This window comes from Rhipicephalus microplus, chromosome X (assembly GCF_043290135.1).
Source record: "Rhipicephalus microplus isolate Deutch F79 chromosome X, USDA_Rmic, whole genome shotgun sequence".
Taxonomy (NCBI): domain Eukaryota; kingdom Metazoa; phylum Arthropoda; class Arachnida; order Ixodida; family Ixodidae; genus Rhipicephalus; species Rhipicephalus microplus.
The window spans coordinates 250,492,161-250,511,322 of record NC_134710.1 but is presented as its reverse complement, the minus strand read 5'-3'; the positions used below and the strand labels follow the sequence as shown (position 1 = coordinate 250,511,322).

General features: G+C 44.4%; 1 protein-coding gene across 4 annotated transcripts in view; it reads left to right on the top strand.

Moving 5' to 3' along the window:
• Positions 1 to 19,162, top strand: part of poe (E3 ubiquitin-protein ligase-like protein poe) — a 567,105-nt gene that overhangs the window by 290,838 nt on the left and 257,105 nt on the right. For all 4 annotated transcript variants that reach the window (XM_075878938.1, XM_075878937.1, XM_075878939.1 and 1 more), the window contains 3 exons: positions 5,225 to 5,445; positions 9,517 to 9,724; positions 16,402 to 16,603. In XM_075878938.1, coding sequence (XP_075735053.1) covers positions 5,225 to 5,445; positions 9,517 to 9,724; positions 16,402 to 16,603 — 631 coding nt within the window. The remainder of the gene's footprint in view (positions 1 to 5,224; positions 5,446 to 9,516; positions 9,725 to 16,401; positions 16,604 to 19,162) is intronic.

Below are 19,162 nucleotides of genomic sequence, written 5' to 3'. Positions count from 1 at the left end.
ACATAATGCCGACATACCACGTGTTTGTGTGCATTGCCTTCGTGCGCAACTGAGCTGTGTGCGTTGTAATTTGTCGGCTAGTGAAGTGCAACTAGCGGTGTGTCACTGTTAATATGAACGTTGAGGTCAAGTGAAAGTAATTTTGCACGGTGAAAACACATGCGTTACGCCTTTATGCGTGCGCAAGCCTATGACTGCGAGTGCGATGAAAGCAGGAGATCAGCTGTATGACGACCAGAAAAAGTTTCTATGGACCGAAAACATTAAAATATCACCTTTCCGGCCGGCTGAAGTCACTGTGTGGGTAGAGCTTAGCTAAGTAACAACCCCGGATATGTACGCACGTGATCGAGGCATATACGATGTTTGTTAGAAAAGTATGCAACCTTTGGTGGAAGAAAAAAAAAATTGGCATTTTTGGAGCACTGGAAATCTAATCCCCCTCAAAGTAGTCTTTTTGGGACTCTACACACTTCTCCCGTTGGAAATCTAATCCCCCTCAAAGTAGTCTTTTTGGGACTCTACACACTTCTCCGGTTCTGCCATTGTTGGAAACATTCCGGGAAGGCCTCTTTTAGAATGGAGTGTAGCTCAGCTGTCGTTGCAGCCATAATGTCCTCCCTTGTCTGAGATTGCTCTCCTTTCAATGTCCTCTTTGCATTTGGGAAACAGCCAGAAGTCGCAGGTGGCCGTATCAGGAGAGTAAAGAGCTTGTTGAACTACAGGAGACTGACTTTTCGTTGGCAAAAAGTCTGACCCAAGTGTGAGGAATGTGCAAGAGCATTGTCGTGATGAATGCCCCAGTTTCCTGTTGCCCACAACTCTGGTCTTTTGAGCCGCACAGCATCACGTAGATGACGGAAGACATTCCTGTAGTACCCTTTGTTGATTGACTGTGTGGTGCGTACTCGTGATGTACCACACTGCGGGAGTCGAAAAAAGCACTCAGCATCACTGCCATATGTAGCTGCCATGTGTAGCTTTGCTATTTATATTGATGCTGACATCAATACAATTGAAAATTTTCATATGATGATGGATCATCATATGAAAATTTTCATTTGTATTGATGTTTCATAATTGTGAAGTTTAATTCACTGAGATGATTGGTCACAAAATCCTATATCTTCAGGTTAACCATAAAAGATAGCATAGCTCCACAGTATAATATTTATTAAAATTGGCTCACAAAAACATACCGAAAAGTTCCGTAAGGCTAGTCAAGCTGTCAAAAAATGTGAAGCTGAGGAGATTGCATTTGAAGTTTTGGCACTTACTGCAAAAATTTCTAAAAGGAATCTTCAAAAATAAATTTTATTTAGATGTATCCGTTTGTCTGCTAATCAAAACAGAAAGTGTCCTATTTCATCCAAGAAAACATTAAAAAAATTTTTATGTATAAAGCAAGATCTGAGCCCCACATGGCAAGTGGTTGAAGGGGAAAGGGTGTCTTGAAAAAACCATGGGGTATGAGACTAAAGCAACTCCTTCTTCGTAAAATAATGAGAACGCAATTTGCATTAATTAACTGTCTGCATGTTAATCGTTAATTAACCACCTGGACGTTAGGCAGCATGCTGCCCTGAGTAATAGGTCGCTATAAGTTGAGCATTGCTTACGCTCAGCCACGCGCATGTGTAGCGTCCCAAGACAGTGCGGGGTGTGCAGGGAACTGCATAGATTGCGCGTTTCTGACAAGCGCGTTTGAAAAATCGCGGCGAAACCAAGCGGACGCACCTTCACCCTCCGCTAAATTGTCTTCTAAGCGGAGCCTGACACGCACTCTCTGTTTGACTGCTCGCGCGATCATTCTGCACACAGAGCAGATTGCAAACGTAAAGGTGCCTAATGGGCACCGACACCACCAAACTCTCGTCCTGTCAGTGCACTTCTAACCGGCGCCATCTTGTTCTGAGCCCACTTTTTATCGCTTCCAAAAGCTCGTTGAGAGGACGGTTTCAGACTAAAGTCTTCGGACGTCTCAATTGCGGGGATAAAACTACCGCCTCAATGCATGAACATGGTGTGTTGAGAAATGTTCACGAGCGCCAGAGTACATGTATATGATCGTACAGCCCCAACGGCAAAAAAAAAAAAGAAAAAAAAGAAAAAAAAAGGTGGCCATTGTGCTTGGACGACGCCATTTTGAGATGGCACAAATTACGCACAAACATGGAGGAAGGAATAAACTAAGGAAAAGCCGTTACGTCGCATTTTGTGAACCCGGAAATAGGGAAGAGTAGGGGACTTCTTTTCTCATGTGTGGGCATGCTACGGCTGCTCGCGAATGCTCAATGGGTGCTCAGTGCCTCCCTCTCGTTGGCGCACGAGACGCTGGGGTGCCCACCTTGCCCCACAACTCCCCTGCAAAAGTGCGTGACTTTTGCCGCATTTTTCGCTCTGTAGCTTGCCTTGCGAGGGCCTCTCCTTAGCTTTCCTTCCTCCATGCGCACAAAGGAAATAGCTTCAAATCTAGCTCAAGATGCTGGTGCTTGGCACACGCGTCAAGATTGAACAAATTTTCTGCTTTTTGGAGGCATTTTACTTCTGCTTCTGCCGGTGTGCTTTGAAGGCCCATTTGATCGCATTTCCCGACCGAATTCGGCGTTAATAGTTTGAGAGCAGATGCTTAGGTACAAGCGCCCCGAAAATAAGTTTTTCAAAAAATCAGTTTTTTGGCTATTTTTGATCGTTTAAAGACCCATGCCCACCCTTAATGGGAATTCTCTGTTAAGACAAACAACATGGGAGTGTTTGTTTCATTTCCCATAGACTCAATGGAAAAATATCTACTTAAGACAGACTCTCGCAGCAACCAACAACGATGGGAATTCTTCACAACGAGCATTATTGTCTTGATGGGGGCATCCGTGCAAACTAGAGAAAGCAAATATACAAAACGTCCTGACGTAGACTAAAAGGAAATCGTAACAAAATTACGACATGGAGGGAGAAAGCAAGATAAGTGGAAAAGGTCAGCCTGTAGGTGAAGAAAGGGCCGACTTTATAAGCAAAGAAAGCAACAAAAAACGTCCACCCTTTCGTATTTTCCTCATGTTCTTAAGTTCCCTGATAGGAGTACAGCAGAGAACAGAAGAACACAAGCGCTTGGCCAGAGGGGAAGATGCAAGGGAAGGAAAACGAAAAAAAAAAAAAAGCCAAATGAAAGCGAAAATGAGAATAAATATTGTCTGTAGATTATAATCGCATCAAACTAAAACCATATATGCAGCTATCGGAGGAGCTATCATATCAGCTATTATATCCCATCAGAGGAAATGTAGGAAATTGTGACGTGCCATTTTTATTATGAGGATGCACAACGAAGAAAGGTAATCTTTCGGTCTAAGTAGAGCTGAGTCATGTCCTTCCGTGTGACTTGTGATCATGAGAAGCGTAAACGGAGACCTTCAGCTGCATGTCGTTCAGGAAACGTTACTGCAGTTTGAAAAAAGAAAATATCCGAAGCTCAAAAAAAAAGCTTAAGACTTTCATGAGCTACTTGGCATATATTGGCTTTTTTCAAGGTAGCGGTATGCTATAGAGGCGCGTTCAAAAGTAATAGCAAAGCCAGTAAAACAACCTCTCGGGAAGTGAACATCTAGAAGAATAAATTTTTCATTCTTCGAAGGAAAATTGTGCTTGTTTCTCTTTTTATCTTTTTATAATCCTCAGACGAGGGTAGTGCTACAGTTTTACATTTAAAATGTGGTAGCAATTTATTCATGAGCATACCTATTTGTTATCCATTTGCAAAATAGAGTAGGTACTCATTAGACTTTAAAGCGTAGTTTTTATCAAGCTGAGCGAAATAAATGCTTTTTCTTGTTCCTTTTTTCATCATTATAAGTATATTTTATTAAGTGTTTTAAAGCAACATATTTGGGCATACTTGGCATGTTAGCATTTGGTTTTTGAGGGCACTTCTGATCAGACGAACAAATGATCGTGGTTCCTTCGAGTTCGTCTTGAAGGGAGTCTACTGTATTACACTTTAAAAGCATAACTTATGAGGCATGTTCATTTTTAGCTTGAGCTTCATGTGTGAAAATTCATGTACCATTGGTCCGCACAAAACAAGGTTTATTGATGTGACACCCTTTGGCTCTTTGTGACATCTTCTGGCCTTTGTTGCTCGACAAACTGTGACATCAGTAAGATAACAAGGGCATTGGTTGATTTCACGTTTTTGTAAGCATTCTCAGTAACACTTGTAATATTTTTTTTATTTGAACAAGTTATAAATATGTATCTGTTTTCACAAACATTGAGCAATTACCTCATTTTTCCTCTTCTGGTTTCAGTTGATGGCCATCTATCTGCCTAGTATTTTGCTTCTAGTATGCCCTGTGGCACCATGGAAGGTGCGACCAGTCATACTTCAACCATGCAACTTGTAACTGTGTGTGTCTAGTCAGTCACTTGTGTCATAGTAAGCTCAGTACAGCAGCACTTACCTATGCACATGGTTGTTTTTACAAACATATACATTTGCCAATGTATGTGTCTTCTACGTGCCTCACTATCTAGATGCTTTGCCTGACATCACTTAATGCTTAGCTGATGGAAACCACTTTAAATTTCGCTGATACAAATAGGTTATTATCCTCAGGTATAGCTGATGCAGGAAAAAGCCATTGTGCACCAGGTTCCCGCAGAGCACGGCTGGCTTGACAGTTGCTTTTCCTTTGCTGTGTCGGTACCACGGCTGTGAGGAGTTTTCGCCATATACTCGCGTGGTGCTCATTTGAACACGAAGCGTGGAGCATGTTACAAAAAAAAAAAACAATACCAAAAAAAGCTTGAGGCTATAACACGCTGTCGCGTCTTTTTGCCCCCTTGTCATCTATGTCTAGGTTCTAGCATGTTTGTTGGGACGAAAGAAGAGATAATGAGTGATCGGAGCCTGCAATAAATGCTTGTAACGTTGTGTATTCTGAACTGATTGTAAAAAAGTTTTGCTGTAAAAGATTCCTGAGATTAACTCCTTTAGAGAGATCATTTGACAGTTACTTAAAAAGGTGTTGCAGGGCTTCTTGCAGAGATGAAATTCTATTTGCTTCGTGACATTAAGAAACCACCTCGTAGAAACTATAATTTCAAAGCATGGTCAGGCTTACAGTAGTTTTGTGTTCCGACATGAGTGTTCATTGTATATAATTTTTAAATGAAACTAAGCAGCACTGTCTGCTACAAATTCTGGGTTGTCTTTTGTGCTGTGCAGATCAGTTTATTCTTTGGACCAAGTACTGACCCATCTTGTGTGACCATGGTGGATTCTGTCAAAGTTTATGGGAAGTCGAAGGAATCTTTTGGTTGGCCTGAGGAGAACGACGAGTTTGCAACAGGGGTGGGTGTTGCAGCACAGTACAGTGCGGTAGGGGTGCCTGGAATTGACTCTGATGGAATCCCATTTTCACCATTGCCATTGACAGCACTCGACAGGCAAGTCATTTATTGAAGTTTTGAAGTTGTTCTGTTCCTGTAATAGAAAGTACATTTATTGAAAAAGGAAAACTTGATATTTGGTTGGTGTAGTGGCTCTGACTTTAGCACTTCATGTGTCAGGGTTGCACTCCTACACCATGTGCACCAGATCAGATTTACTGCGCCATCCTGATAACATGCGCCAAACTGCACCAAAGCCGAATTGGGGACCTTCTATCACTGGCAATAGCCACGCCGGCGCATCAAAACATGTGCGGCTGGTTCTCGTAGCCACCAAAGTCACAACCATGTACCTATAGAATTATTCCACTGAATAAACAGCGGTCCCGCATGTGTCCCAAGTTATCCATGATGATATGTGTTTGCTGCGAACGCAACTTCTATTGTGCAAGTCCACTCAGTGGCAAAACGTGTTCTCCGCGGGAGCTCGTGATGTCTAGCCTACTCGAGAGTGTGAAACTGTAGCGACGATTCATCTACTGAGGCCGTTCATTCTAGGAACGCTGCTGATAGCTCATTTGAAGAGTTGCATGGCACGTAATTACAGTAATTTTCACTGATAACTGCATGCGTGCCACCAGAATGTCTGTCGCGTCTATTTCTGGACATCGTGACGTAATTTTCCGTGCTTCGCGTGCACAGAAGAACACGAACGGTGGGAACGCGTTGACACTTTCCTTTAATATTCGTGGATTTTACATTAGAAAAGGTTTTTCATAATTCCTTCCGCCAATATATGGATCCGCGTTTGCAATTGCTGCTGCGGTAAAAGCCTCTAGAAGACCTTGCCCTTACGAACTCGCGATTGCTAGGGTCCAAATCCAAAATTTTTGCTTTCTTTTTTTTAATGTGATTTCATTAATAAAAGCAGGCCTCTTATCAGAGCAGCCGTAGTTTGGTTTTAAAGCTTTCAGTAGTGCGCCTATCGCTGATGGCCCTGGTGTAGGAAGGCCCCCTGTGAAGAAGCTATGCCTTGTTACACGTCCGCCTCTCACTTTCTGGGATCGATAGATGAGGGTTAAATAAATTGAACATCATGGCATCGCATCTATTGCTTTGTTTTAGGCGGGTGAGAGGCTGTGTCGCTTGAAGGGCACTGTCACTGGCACGTGCAATCTCGAGGCATAATAAGACCTCTCTTGAACTTTTTGTGCTATTAATGTCTGCTTTGTGTTCAGATAACTCGCAGCTCAAAAACCTATTCGGAAACTGGAGTGGTCATTGTCTCTTTATCCAGAGTTCTGTTGAGTTATGCAATATCAAGTCCAAAAGATACAATTTGGTAGTTTCACTTAAGATTGCATGCAATACGAACAAATTGTATTGTTATACCAAATAGTAAGGCTTGACGTCATCTGCCAGGGGCACCAGCGGCGGGGTTGCCATTTCGAAGGTCTGCACACTAGTTGCATACTAAAAAAACTTGCTGCACGTGCGGTGTTCAATGTCCGTCCAGCGACTTGGATGACTAGAAGCCCCCAAAGCACCTCTTGTACGCCGATGCACGTACAGCACTGACGGCACGTATGAATATACCTCCAATGGCAAAATGATGGTGTGGCCGCCTTGCGATCAAAACTCAGTGCATACGTATGCTTGTATGGCCGCTCCAGAAAGCGGAGCACCTTTCGCACAGTCTGTTTGTGGTGAGAGTACTAGGTAGAAGGGTATACAAGCCATCTGCAATACCTGTCAAAATAGTGCACGCACCAGCTATCACATCCTTTAAGTCAGTTCATGGCAATGCCCCCTCCCTCCCTTTGCATTCCTAGTTCCTTATCCTGCTCCTTGAAGACGGGGGTGGTGTTTTATTCTGTGCTTGAGTAGCAATCAATGGTAGGCCTGGCAGGTGAGGTGATGTTATCGATTTGGACATTACACAAAACATGACTGCGATGGCCTGTGGCGTAGCCATGAGGTGGCACATGAGGTGCCCCCCCTCCCCTTTTTTTGCCATGGCACATATAACGCTAAATGATTATTTGCCTGCCCAGTACCCCTCCAGATCAAGATGCCCCTCCCCATAGAAAAAAAATCCTGCCTACGCCTCTGGCAACAGCAGAAGCCAGTCGAGAATAGCCATGTAATTGCTATCGCAATAAGAACAAAATGACTCTCGCTTTTGAGTTGCCTTGGGCCTTTGCGAAAAGTACCCCTTGAGGGTTTTTTTTTTTTTTCTTTTTGCACTGTTTTCGAGAGGACACTGTACAGAGCTTTTGACAGAACGCCCCAGCCACATAAAAACTTCACTGCAAAAGAAAAATGAAGTTTGTTACACCATGTAGTTTCAGTACAGAGAGATTAATGCAGGAGGAGGTTGGCTTTATGAGACTAGTAGCTAAGTGACGACATGCTGCACCCAGCAGTGAAGAAAAAGAACCTTTTTTTATTCTTGAAGTCATCTTTATTCTTGAAGTCATCTTAGGGAAATGTAGTTGGGACTGTCTGAGTTTCTAGCATTGTACGTCACAGCGTTTGTCTACTGTATCTGCTGACATAGGTTTACTTAGAATGTGTTTCATGAAGTACAATTTTAATCTACCAGTATCCAGCCTATTTGATACGAAAATAATTACTGAACATGTTTTTCCAGATTGCTCAAAAGCATGACGTCATTATTTTTGCATAATCGGCTGAAATAAGGAGTGCTCCAAAAATGATTGGCTCTGAGATTTGCAATTCATCGAAATATTTCTAGCTCTGCACAAGAGCCCCAAAATAATTATTCATGTCCTTGAATGTACTAAATAGAACTTGCTTCTCCCGTTTAGTTAGCAATTCTAGAGTGCTCCCAGATTAACAATTATCTGCTCCAAAGTGCTCCAAAATGAAAATTTTGCTGCTCCAAAAATTGCTCCATATCAGAAGACTTTGGTAGCACCACTGGTGATATCTGAACACCTGATTTTCATGACTTGCAAGGAGCCTGTCTCAGTGCACTCACATCCTTGTATAATGCGATGTGTTTTGATTTTACCATATTGAAAGCCGGTGCAATAATGCATAATTTTTTCTACATTCTACCCTTTCAGGATGGAATTTTTTTTTTGCAAAATGCATGCCAAAAATGTGCAATTTTTTAATTGCTAAAATTAGTTCTTCGACCATCCTACTTAAGAAAAAAATTGTCTAAAAGTTTTTTTTTTTTGTGGCTGTTCAGTGATGAAAAAATGGTGTTACGTATAGTTTATTGATACTAACATCAAGCAAAATGCTAAACAAAAATCTTGCAATTTTTTATAGATAAGAGTTTATTGATACTAACATCAAGCAAAATGCTAAACAAAAATCTTGCAATTTTTTATAGATAAGAATTATGCATTTTAATAAATATAGCTCACGAACCTACAAAAATAAGCACGCCAAATTACTATTCTGGTGAAAAATGTTTTTGCTCCAACACTAAACACTGGGGAAGTAGTCACCTTCGGTCCAATCCAAATCGTATCGGCGCTGCAGAAGGTTTTGGGATGTTGCTTTTTCATGATGGTTAAACTCATAAGTAAAATCCTCATCTAATCAACTGAAATAAAATGAATCGGATTCGGCACTTGGGGAATAGTCCTCAAAAGAAGGATTACCGCTAGACTCACTAGCAGCAGAGCAACTGGCGCCATCTTCCATAAGCACAAGAGAGCTGTGTGAGTGAGCGCACGGAATAAATCTCCATGGTTGTATGCCTGTCCAAGCAGCGAAGTTGAGGAAAAAGCTCCAAAACCAGGTGCTAAAATTCGTTCTTGGCTACGTTCCTAGAGGAGAAATCGCTGCATATGTCGCAGTGCAGTGGGTGATTGTCACTGTCACTCAATGGGCTTATAAATAGCACAAATTGTAGAATAGCACAGTACTGGCTACCTATAACTCTGTTCTTTTGTTACCCATGCTGTCATATTCTGTGGAGCTAATAGTTAGTCTCTTGTTTAGAAAGTAAGGAAAGTGATAGAAGCTCCCTATCCTTCCAGTTTTTTTTGTAGTTTTGTGTTAGAGTTTCAAATAAGCCAGCCTTGTGAAGCTGTCTTGCCTGTTGCAAAACCATGAGACCTTCCTGGCTTCATTTTTTTTTCCCAGGCTCACTAGCAGTTGCTTGGAATTGTTGGATGACTGCTTCTCAGTAAGCTCATTGTCAGAGGAGTGGCTGTCGGGAAATGCAAAAGGGACTGCCTTGGAGGTGGCCACACGCCTGCTAACTTTGCCCACTCCGCCAACAGTACACCAGCAAGTTCGTGCACTCCTGGCTGCTCTGCATCCTAGCCGCACTGCCTACACCAGCCACAGGGTTTGTTGTGCTCCTTATACTTTATCTGGTATTTGCCTGGGGAAGACAAGGGATGGTGTCTAGATATTCAATATTAGGAGTGTGGCATTATTCTCCATTTTCATTGGCAGTACAGTAAAAGCTCGTTAATTCGACACCCGTTAATTTGGATGAAGACAAGGGATGGTGTCTAGATATTCAATATTAGGAGTGTGGCATTATTCTCCATTTTCATTGGCAGTACAGTAAAAGCTCGTTAATTCGACACCCGTTAATTCGGATGATTCGGACGGCTCTATTGGTCCCGGCCAAAGTGCATGTTAATCTATGGGACCAAGCCTTCGTTATTTCATCGGAATTCAGCTCCGCACCGCTTAATTCGGACAAATGCTGACGGCTGCTGCTACACAAAAGTGTGATAAAGCAGCGCTGGCACCACTGGAGTGAAACCGAAACCTGAGTGGCATCGCCATCATCATCAACTAGTGGGGACGATCGCAGCGTCACCGAACGTCGGCGTCTTTTTTCTTCTCCACTCAGCGCCTCCGACACCATTTTCCCTTGTGTTGTCGTGTCGGAACCATCTCTTCTTGCGGAGTTCTCTTTTTCTTCCATTGTGACCGTATTTGCATGCCACCACCATCGTGCGCTACAGTGATGGCAACGCCGAAAAAGCGGCAGAACTACGACGCGAAGAACTTGGCGACTAAAGTGGAAATTTTGGAAGCACTGAAGAACGGCGAATCGCGACAGCAGGTTATGACCAAGTACAACGTGAAGCAGAGCACGTTGGGAACGTACGTGAAAAATGAACAACAGATTCGACAAGCCTTCGAAAGTGAGAAGTTTCATGCCTCTAGAAAGCGGTTGCGAACCGCAGCTTATCCCCAGCTCGAAGAAGCTTTGCTCCGGTGGATTACTGACTGTCGCAACGCGCATCTGCCTTTGAGCGGACCTCTCATCATGGCACAAGGTGAGAAGTACGCTGCAATGATGAACATTGAATCGTTAAAAGCGTCAGAAGGGTGGTTTGCGAGGTTTCGAGAGAGACACGAACTTGTCTTCAGGAGTGTGTGCGGCGAAAAGGCCAGTGTTGACGAAAGCGTGACCACCAAGTAGAGAAATGTGAAGCTGCTGGAGCACATCGCCGCATATGAACCACGTGACGTGTTCAATACAGATGAAACTGCTCTATTTTTCAGAGCTCTGCCCGACAAGACGGTGACTTTCAAAGGGGACGCGTGCATTGGTGGCAAGAAGTGCAAGCAAAGGATAACTGTGCTTCTTGCCGCCAATATGACTGGCACGGAGCGCTTGCCACTACTTGTCGTCGGGAAGGCGCTTAAGCCATGTTGTTTTAAGAACGTTAAAAGCCTTTCTGTCGAGTACACAGCGAACAGGAAGGCATGGATGACATCGGACATTATTCGCGGCTGGCTGCAGCAGTTGGACCAGCACTTCACATCGAAGGACCGCAAGATAATTATGGTTGTTGACAACTGCAGTGCCCATAACTGTACAGTCGAACTGCAGAGCATCAAAGTAGTTTTTTTGCCGCCCAACACTACGTCGGCTCTTCAGCCGATGGACCAGGGTATCATTCACTACGTGAAGTCGATGTACCGCAAGCACCTGCTAGAGAGAATGATCCTATGCTCAGAAGCTGGAAAGTTGTATCAAGTGGACTTACTCGGCGCTGTGCACATCATCGCCCACGTGTGGAAAAACTCCGCCGCAATTCATCGCCAACTGTTTTCGGCACAGCGGTTTTGTGAGGCCCGAGCATGCAGCAGTAGCTGACGATGGCATCGAGGAGGTGTCAGCCGAGTCCACCGACGATGACTGCCCGACTTTCGATGCTGTCCTTCCCACAGATGTGACCTTTCAGGACTACATCGCGATTGATCATGGTGTCGCCACGAGTGGTCTCCTGACCGATCAAGAGATTATTAATGATGTCACGGGCGCCCATGAAGACCACGATTCCAACGAAGAATCATGCGAGGAGATACAGCCGCGACCTCATCGCACCTCACGGGAAGTGAGGTGCGATGAGGTTGCGATGAGGTCAGAGCTCTGCCCGACAAGACGGTGACTTTCAACGGGGACGCGTGCATTGGTGGCAAGAAGTGCAAGCAAAGGATAACTGTGCTTCTTGCCGCCAATATGACTGGCACGGAGCGCTTGCCACTACTTGTCGTCGGGAAGGCGCTTAAGCCATGTTGTTTTAAGAACGTTAAAAGCCTTTCTGTCGAGTACACAGCGAACAGGAAGGCATGGATGACATCGGATTTTTCGCGGCTGGCTGCAGCAGTTGGACCAGCACTTCACATCGAAGGACCGCAAGATAATTATGGTTGTTGACAACTGCAGTGCCCATAACTGTACAGTCGAACTGCAGAGCATCAAAGTAGTTTTTTTGCCGCCCAACACTACGTCGGCTCTTCAGCCGATGGACCAGGGTATCATTCACTACGTGAAGTCGATGTACCGCAAGCACCTGCTAGAGCGAATGATCCTATGCTCAGAAGCTGGAAAGTTGTATCAAGTGGACTTACTCGGCGCTGTGCACAACATCGCCCACGTGTGGAAAAACACTCCGCCGCAAGTCATCGCCAACTGTTTTCGGCACAGCGGTTTTGTGAGGCCCGAGCATGCAGCAGTAGCTGACGATGGCATCGAGGAGGTGTCAGCCGAGTCCACCGACGATGACTGCCCGACTTTCGATGCTGTCCTTCCCACAGATGTGACCTTTCAGGACTACATCGCGATTGATCATGGTGTCGCCACGAGTGGTCTCCTGACCGATCAAGAGATTATTAATGATGTCACGGGCGCCCATGAAGACCACGATTCCAACAAAGAATCATGCGAGGAGATACAGCCGCGACCTCATCGCACCTCACGGGAAGTCTCGGAGGCGCTGTTAATATTAGAGGACGCTTGCCTGAACACTCCCGACAGCTTGCGTGCTGTTGGCCATTTGGAACAGTTAAGAAAAATTGTGATGTCAGCCGGTATCTGCGCGAAAACGCAGACGACAATTTCAAAATACTTCAACAAATAAAGGTATGCTTCTGCAGCTTGATTTTAAATGTTGTTTTCCCTGTTCATTCGTTAATTCGGCATTCGGTTAATTCGGACAGTTTTTCCGGTCCCGTGAAATTCAAATTAACGAGCTTTTACTGTATAATGGGCGGTCTGGGGTTTAAACTGTTAAAGGGCTTATGTCACAGGAAATGTTGTGTCAGCATCAGTGGCGGTGTTAATGTTGTTTTTAGTAAGCAAAAATCCCGATGAATGCAAAGTATAAAAATCAAGTTTCAAAATTGAATCGTATCCAGGCGTTACAGTTTTTTCAAACTGTCTTGGTAAATGACCCTGCGCAGGTTTCATTTTGGCCGTGGAGTCATGTTAAACAGGATCTTTAACCACCTTTCTTGCTTGGTAAAAAAACTCATGCACCATTAATTTCGCGTTCAAGCAATAGACGAGAGCACGTCTATCTCGCACCCAGGCACCTTCGGTGGTATACCCTCGCTCCCAGAGACACCATAACTTGTTTGCAACTGCTACGGCGCGCCTCATTAGCATAGCATGCAGTGGCTGTGGGAGTTTAAAAAGTGAAAACGTGCCTGTTCACACTGCGCCAGCTTATAAAATGTCATCTGGGTACCACTGCGCTGTCATCTCATGCGACAACAACCATCGTAAGAGGAAGAGATTGCTGAGCACTGCCTGTGAAGTTCACAGCGAATCGCGGGAATCGTGCCGGTGCGTTGTTTTGCGATTGCACAGATTTCCGCCCACAACAAAAAATGCTGAGCTCCGCCGCCTTAAGATATAATCACAATCGACAGGAAAAACTACGAGCCCAATAAAGCGTACGAGTAAGTATACTTATTGTGTTTATTCAAGTGCGACTCCAGCTGTTCCACATTACAGCAGCGATTTGCGTGCAGTATGCCTGTAGTATGCGGCACAAAACTGTTGCCGTACTCTTTCGCAGGCTGCATGTCAATAATGGCATATCATATTACGACTCACGCGTGGATGCACGCACCGCGCATGTTTAGTACAACTGTAACATCCTACTGCTGCGATGCAAAGAGACTTGAACGGGGCGGAACTTGAGGCTTTCGACTCGGTCGAACTGCGACATGCCTTGACTGTCCCTAGACGAATCAACATGTGCTTTCGGCCGGCGTCACTGTAGCATTTTAAAATCTTGTTCTGGCTGGCACTTTTGCACCACGTGTGTGTTCCAAGTGCCCGGCAGGACTGGCAATTGATACACATGGAGTGCATAAGTGTGAATTGTAGCCATATTCTAACACTATGTTGACGCCGGCTTGTAGCACAAATTCTGCCTTGCCGAGCCAAGGCACGCCGCAGTTAATGCTGTTCATGTTTCTTCCAGTTGGATGATACGTACGTGATGAAGTTGCTTCCGCAGTCTACAATCCACATGCTGCAGATATTCCGGACGGTTGAGAAAGGTCTCCTCGACGTTTCACACGAAATCGGCATCAAATTCCCGATTTGCAGAGCATCTGCTAGCATGGCAGTTGAGGGTGTTGCTTCGCCGCGCTTGCAATAGATTGCGCCAAACGCTTCTCAATATGGCAGAAAGCACTGAGCTCGCTTTGTGTTCTGGTGTATAGACAGCTGGCCTTCTATCGAGTTGTGCCGGATTGTGTCCTACTGGGTGGTCTTACGTTATATTTCATTCAACTTGGTTGCTATTGCATTCATTACTTGGCTGTTGCTTAAGAAACTGGCATATTAACAAAACAAGTTGTTGAATTATGCAACATTTCCTGTTGATTAACTAACACCTTGTGCCTGGCACATGATATGTCTAGTCACTTTTGTGTAGCAAAACCCCGTGCGAATATCTGGAGTAATGCAAATAGCAAAATTTTGTGTGCGAAGCGAATTCGTATATTGAAGTGCTAGTTCAATCGAATATTTTTCTAATATTTCTCTAATATTTTTGTAATACTTCGATGTGAAATCGCGAAAAAAAAAAAAAGAAAATTTATTAGCATATTTTTATGAGATGGCGACCTGAAAGTGTTTCTATTGGTTAGGTTGATGAAGTGCTGGCAGTTTGGTGTTTAATAGTTGTCTTATCAAGAATGAGGCAATGCAGAGGCCGTATTGTATTTATGTACAGCCACGACCAAGTTTTTGTAGAGCACTCTGTTTTTTTCTCTGCGGGGAACATGTTGAGGCAGTTCCTGGCTCTGACGAGGTCAGCCTGGGTCTAGTGGCTAAGGTACTTGGCTGCTGACCCACAGGTCGTGGGATTGAATCCCGGCTGCGGCAGCTGCATTTTCGATGCAGTTGAAAATGCTGTAGGCCTGTGTGCTCAGATATGGGTGCACGTTAAAGGGGTACTGACGCAAAATTTGCTGGCCGAGATGGCCTGCGGGGTTGATTCCCGTGAACATTCCTATATCATCTGCAAAATGTCATAAGGTATTATTAGTTAATTTTAGAGTTTGCGTGAGCCCTCGAGTCATTGACACCCTCGAAGTGGACCCTTTGGGGACCCCCTATTTCCCTTCCTTCACCACGCTGCAGTCAATAAAACAAGTTGTGATGACGTCATAGCCGCCATTTTTTATTTTTTTTTTTGCCATGTTTGTTGTCGAGTCTATACTTCTCGGCGGCTGGTTGTAAGTGTGTGGCCGTGGCGCACGCTTTGAAAGTTTTGTGCTTCGTGACACTGCAGTTCGTTTCCTATTCGAAAGTAATTCTTGATGCGAACAGTGTGGAAGTGTGTCACAGCTCTGTGTGCTGACGTGATGAAAAGCTGCACACACTAGGTAGCGATAGTTGCACCCTGCTTTTGGAGCTCTCTCAAATCGAAACTGAAACTGCTCGATAATGATGGGCCTATAATTATTTATCTGTTGCGTGCTGCAGCAATTGATGTTTCGTGTCGTGACTAACAGGCCCCCAGCAGCATATTGCATCAGAAAAATGCAAGGTCAAAGTTTGTGTCGGTACCCTTTTAAAGAACACCAGGTGATCGAAATTTCTGGAGCCCTCCACTATGGCATCTCTTATAGTATGGTGGTTTTGGGATGTTCAACACCACGTATCAATCATCAATCGAAGTCAGCCTGACTACTAGGTCGCTCATGTTCCCGACACACCATGTCAGAGCTTGAAACTTACTGAAGTTGTCACCCGCAGAGCAAAAACCGGCTGCTCGTGCGCTATACACAGACGTGTTCGCTGCTGTACATGATTTGGTGCAACCTAAGTGTCGCCAATAACGCTTGGAATGGGAAAGGTAAAGATGCAAAATTTTGAGAAGCTCACTGTGGCATACGCCGAAGCGTTTGAAGCAGTATACTTGCCTACATCTCAAAACTTTGTGTTGACCTATTTAAATGACTGTGATTATAATTAGCTGTGCACATTCCTGATGTAGTGCGGGTCTGCCAAAGAAGCTATGGTAGCTTCTTAAGCTTTGTAAAAAGTTGACTTTTTAAAACTGAAGCTAAGTGATTAAGTCTCTATCCTAACATAATGCTGGTAAATGACATATTTTCATATTGTATGTACAAAATAGATGAAAGATTGAGCTCTCAGTGAGGTTATGTTAAGTGTACTATAGGTGCTATCAATATTATATAGTATGCTATGGAACATTGTATATGGAATGAATGTTTTTTGTACAGGATCAAGCTCTGTTGGACTATGTCCTAGAATGCCTGATCCACAGCAGCCAGGAAAAGCCACCTTTCCAAGACCTTGATGGTGATGCCTTTTATCGGTTGGTGGCCATTGCCCGTGGGGTAGCTTGTGCTCGGCCTGCAAACCTTGTTCAGTTTGCAGAGTCTCTTGAAGTCATTGCAGACCCTGCAGAAGGCCCTGAAGAATGTGAGTTCCTGCTTTCGTCTTGGTTCCTTGTTATCACGACCCCGCTTTTTGTAAGCATTGTGCTTGTCGACACCCAGGTGCACAGTAGCTGCCTTATTTAGCCACTGTAAAGACCAGCTTGTAATAAAGTCTAGGTTTTGACGGGAGCCCATCTGTTCAGAAAATAATGTCATAAAAAGTAAAAGGGGAACACCAACCAGAAAAAAGAGTAATAATTTTAAAGCGTTTCGGCTGCTCCAATGACAGCCTTTTGAACAAGGCTCCAGTCGGCTGTCTACATGCTTGCAAATTAAAGGCTGAATCTAAATTTACCTCTATAATCTTTATCTACCGTGATATGTTCTTTGCAGTCCAGAGTGTGCCTGATGTTCCACATTTGTCAAATGACTCTACAACTACCATGAAAGCTCGCATATAGCTCGGACCCGCATATAGTCTGAGGGGTAGTTTGGGGATATCAAACGCGAGAAAAAAAAAAGTTTTCACCTGAATATAGCTCGAGTAAAACGGAAAAAGGCATTTATTGACACACTTCATACATCGTCGCCTCAGACGCACTCTTTTCCGAAGCTCCTTTGTAGGGAATGTTCTCCGATTGCATATCATCCTCAACTCAGTGCCATCAAACGCGTTCGAGGTGGAGCACTTTTTGAACGTGTGACAAATGAGCGCCTTGGGAATGCAGGCCCAAGCATCAACTATCCACAAGCACAGCATCACTGCCGAGGCGCAATTCAGCCGTCCAGTAGGGGTCACTTCTGGTTCTCCGGACTTCATCCACTCCACGTACAGGCACTTGACATGATCCTTAAACGCCTTATTCAGGCAGACATCAAGCGGCTGCAGCTTTGATGTCATCCTGGAACGAGCTTGGTACGGGAGTCGCGCAGCAGTCGCTTTATGGATTCGATCAGGTGACACCGAAACCTATGTAGCACAAGCATAGAAGGGAACCTCAGCAGCGCTCCAGGCCATCAACACCGACACAGACTTTATCCAGTCAAGCACTAAAGATCCGTTCATCCACCCCTTGTCCTCGCAGCAGACGACATTTTTGGGAACTTCTCTCCCTTCGGCAGCGTCTTTCGTTTGAACACCATGTAGGGAGCTAGCTTGCAACTGTCTGTAGTGCAGGACAACGTTACAGTCACCCGCGTTTTTTCGGTTTGCCGTCGATCGCACGATAACTTGCCAGAAGCCTTTCTTTCTGGTGCACCATCAGCGCCGAGGGCATATCCAGGTAGACTGGCGTTTGGTCCCCCTTGCTGATCTGGCCCAGTTGAAAGGGGACAGCCTTTCGCAACGCAATTACATACTTTTGAAAGTTCCCAAGGTCTTCTTCATAGCTCTTTGGTAGCTTCTGAGAGATTGGCGTACGCTGATGTAAGAAGAACCCTGTGCGGCGCATGAAGGGTGACAACCCAATGCTAGCTCACTTTGAAATCCTCCGGCTGAATGCCTTTGTCTCGGGCGATCTTTCTTGCCTTCGCTTGTAGCAGCGCGATGTTAACTCTTTCGCTACCGCGGGAAACGGGGCCGTTTTTACTAGGTGTGAAAAATAATTTTTTTACGGGTAGATACTAACGCCTTATTTACATTGTTAGGACCAAAATGTAGCTTAAAGAACGCTCTGTCCAAAAACATAATTGTTGTTGTACATATATTTATTACACATAATAATGAAAAAAAATATCTAGAAAAGTTTATACAGTACTTATACATTTAACACTTTACAAAGGAGTATAACTTAAAAAATAATGAGATTAAAAAAAATTGAATATATGAAATTTGTAGCTTATTATGTTGCAAAAAGGTTGTTCAAGTTTGAAAAATTATTGCGAAAAACTGTTCTTCCCACAAAAAAGAAAGTTAGTGAGGGTGTGTTTCATGCCATTCTCGAAAGCAGTCCCTCGTCGGGATGAAACAAAGATAGACCCCGCATTGCTGACACAAAACTGCTGTTTTCATCTGTGTCTTTCGTTTGTCGTAGCAGAGCTTGCAATTTCGGCGTTTTTCTTGCACCTGGGGCTTGTGTTCCGACTTTTTGGAGGTGGAGGAGGGGTAACATGTCTTTCGTCCGTGCCCAGAACCTGGTTGATCAGCTCAATTCTAAATGCGAGCTGGTCAAAGCCAGTCTTTCTTGATAGCTCATCTATTTCAGGGTGATCCCTCCAGTGTTTCTCAAAAAAAATAAAACTATTCACGATGGCAATGTCGATGCAGTGAAAGAACAGCGTCTTCCACCATCTCACGCATTTCATCAACACGTAGAAAGCAATGAGTTGATCCGACTTGTCAACACCAAGCATGCCCGTGTTGTATTGTTCTATCAAGAGCGGCTTCCTGACGGGAATCTTGGTCCATCTGTCTGCCCTCTTCACTTTTCGCGTTGCAATGACGTGTTTGTTTGCTGTGTGTGTTGTGCTCATCAAGTTTACAATACGCTTGTCTTTCCACTTCAAGTACAGCACATCACTGCATCGCATCTAGCGAACGTCTCCTCGAGCTGCTCTTTTTTCCCATGTGGTATCTTTCAGCTTGGAGGGGAATTCGCGGCGA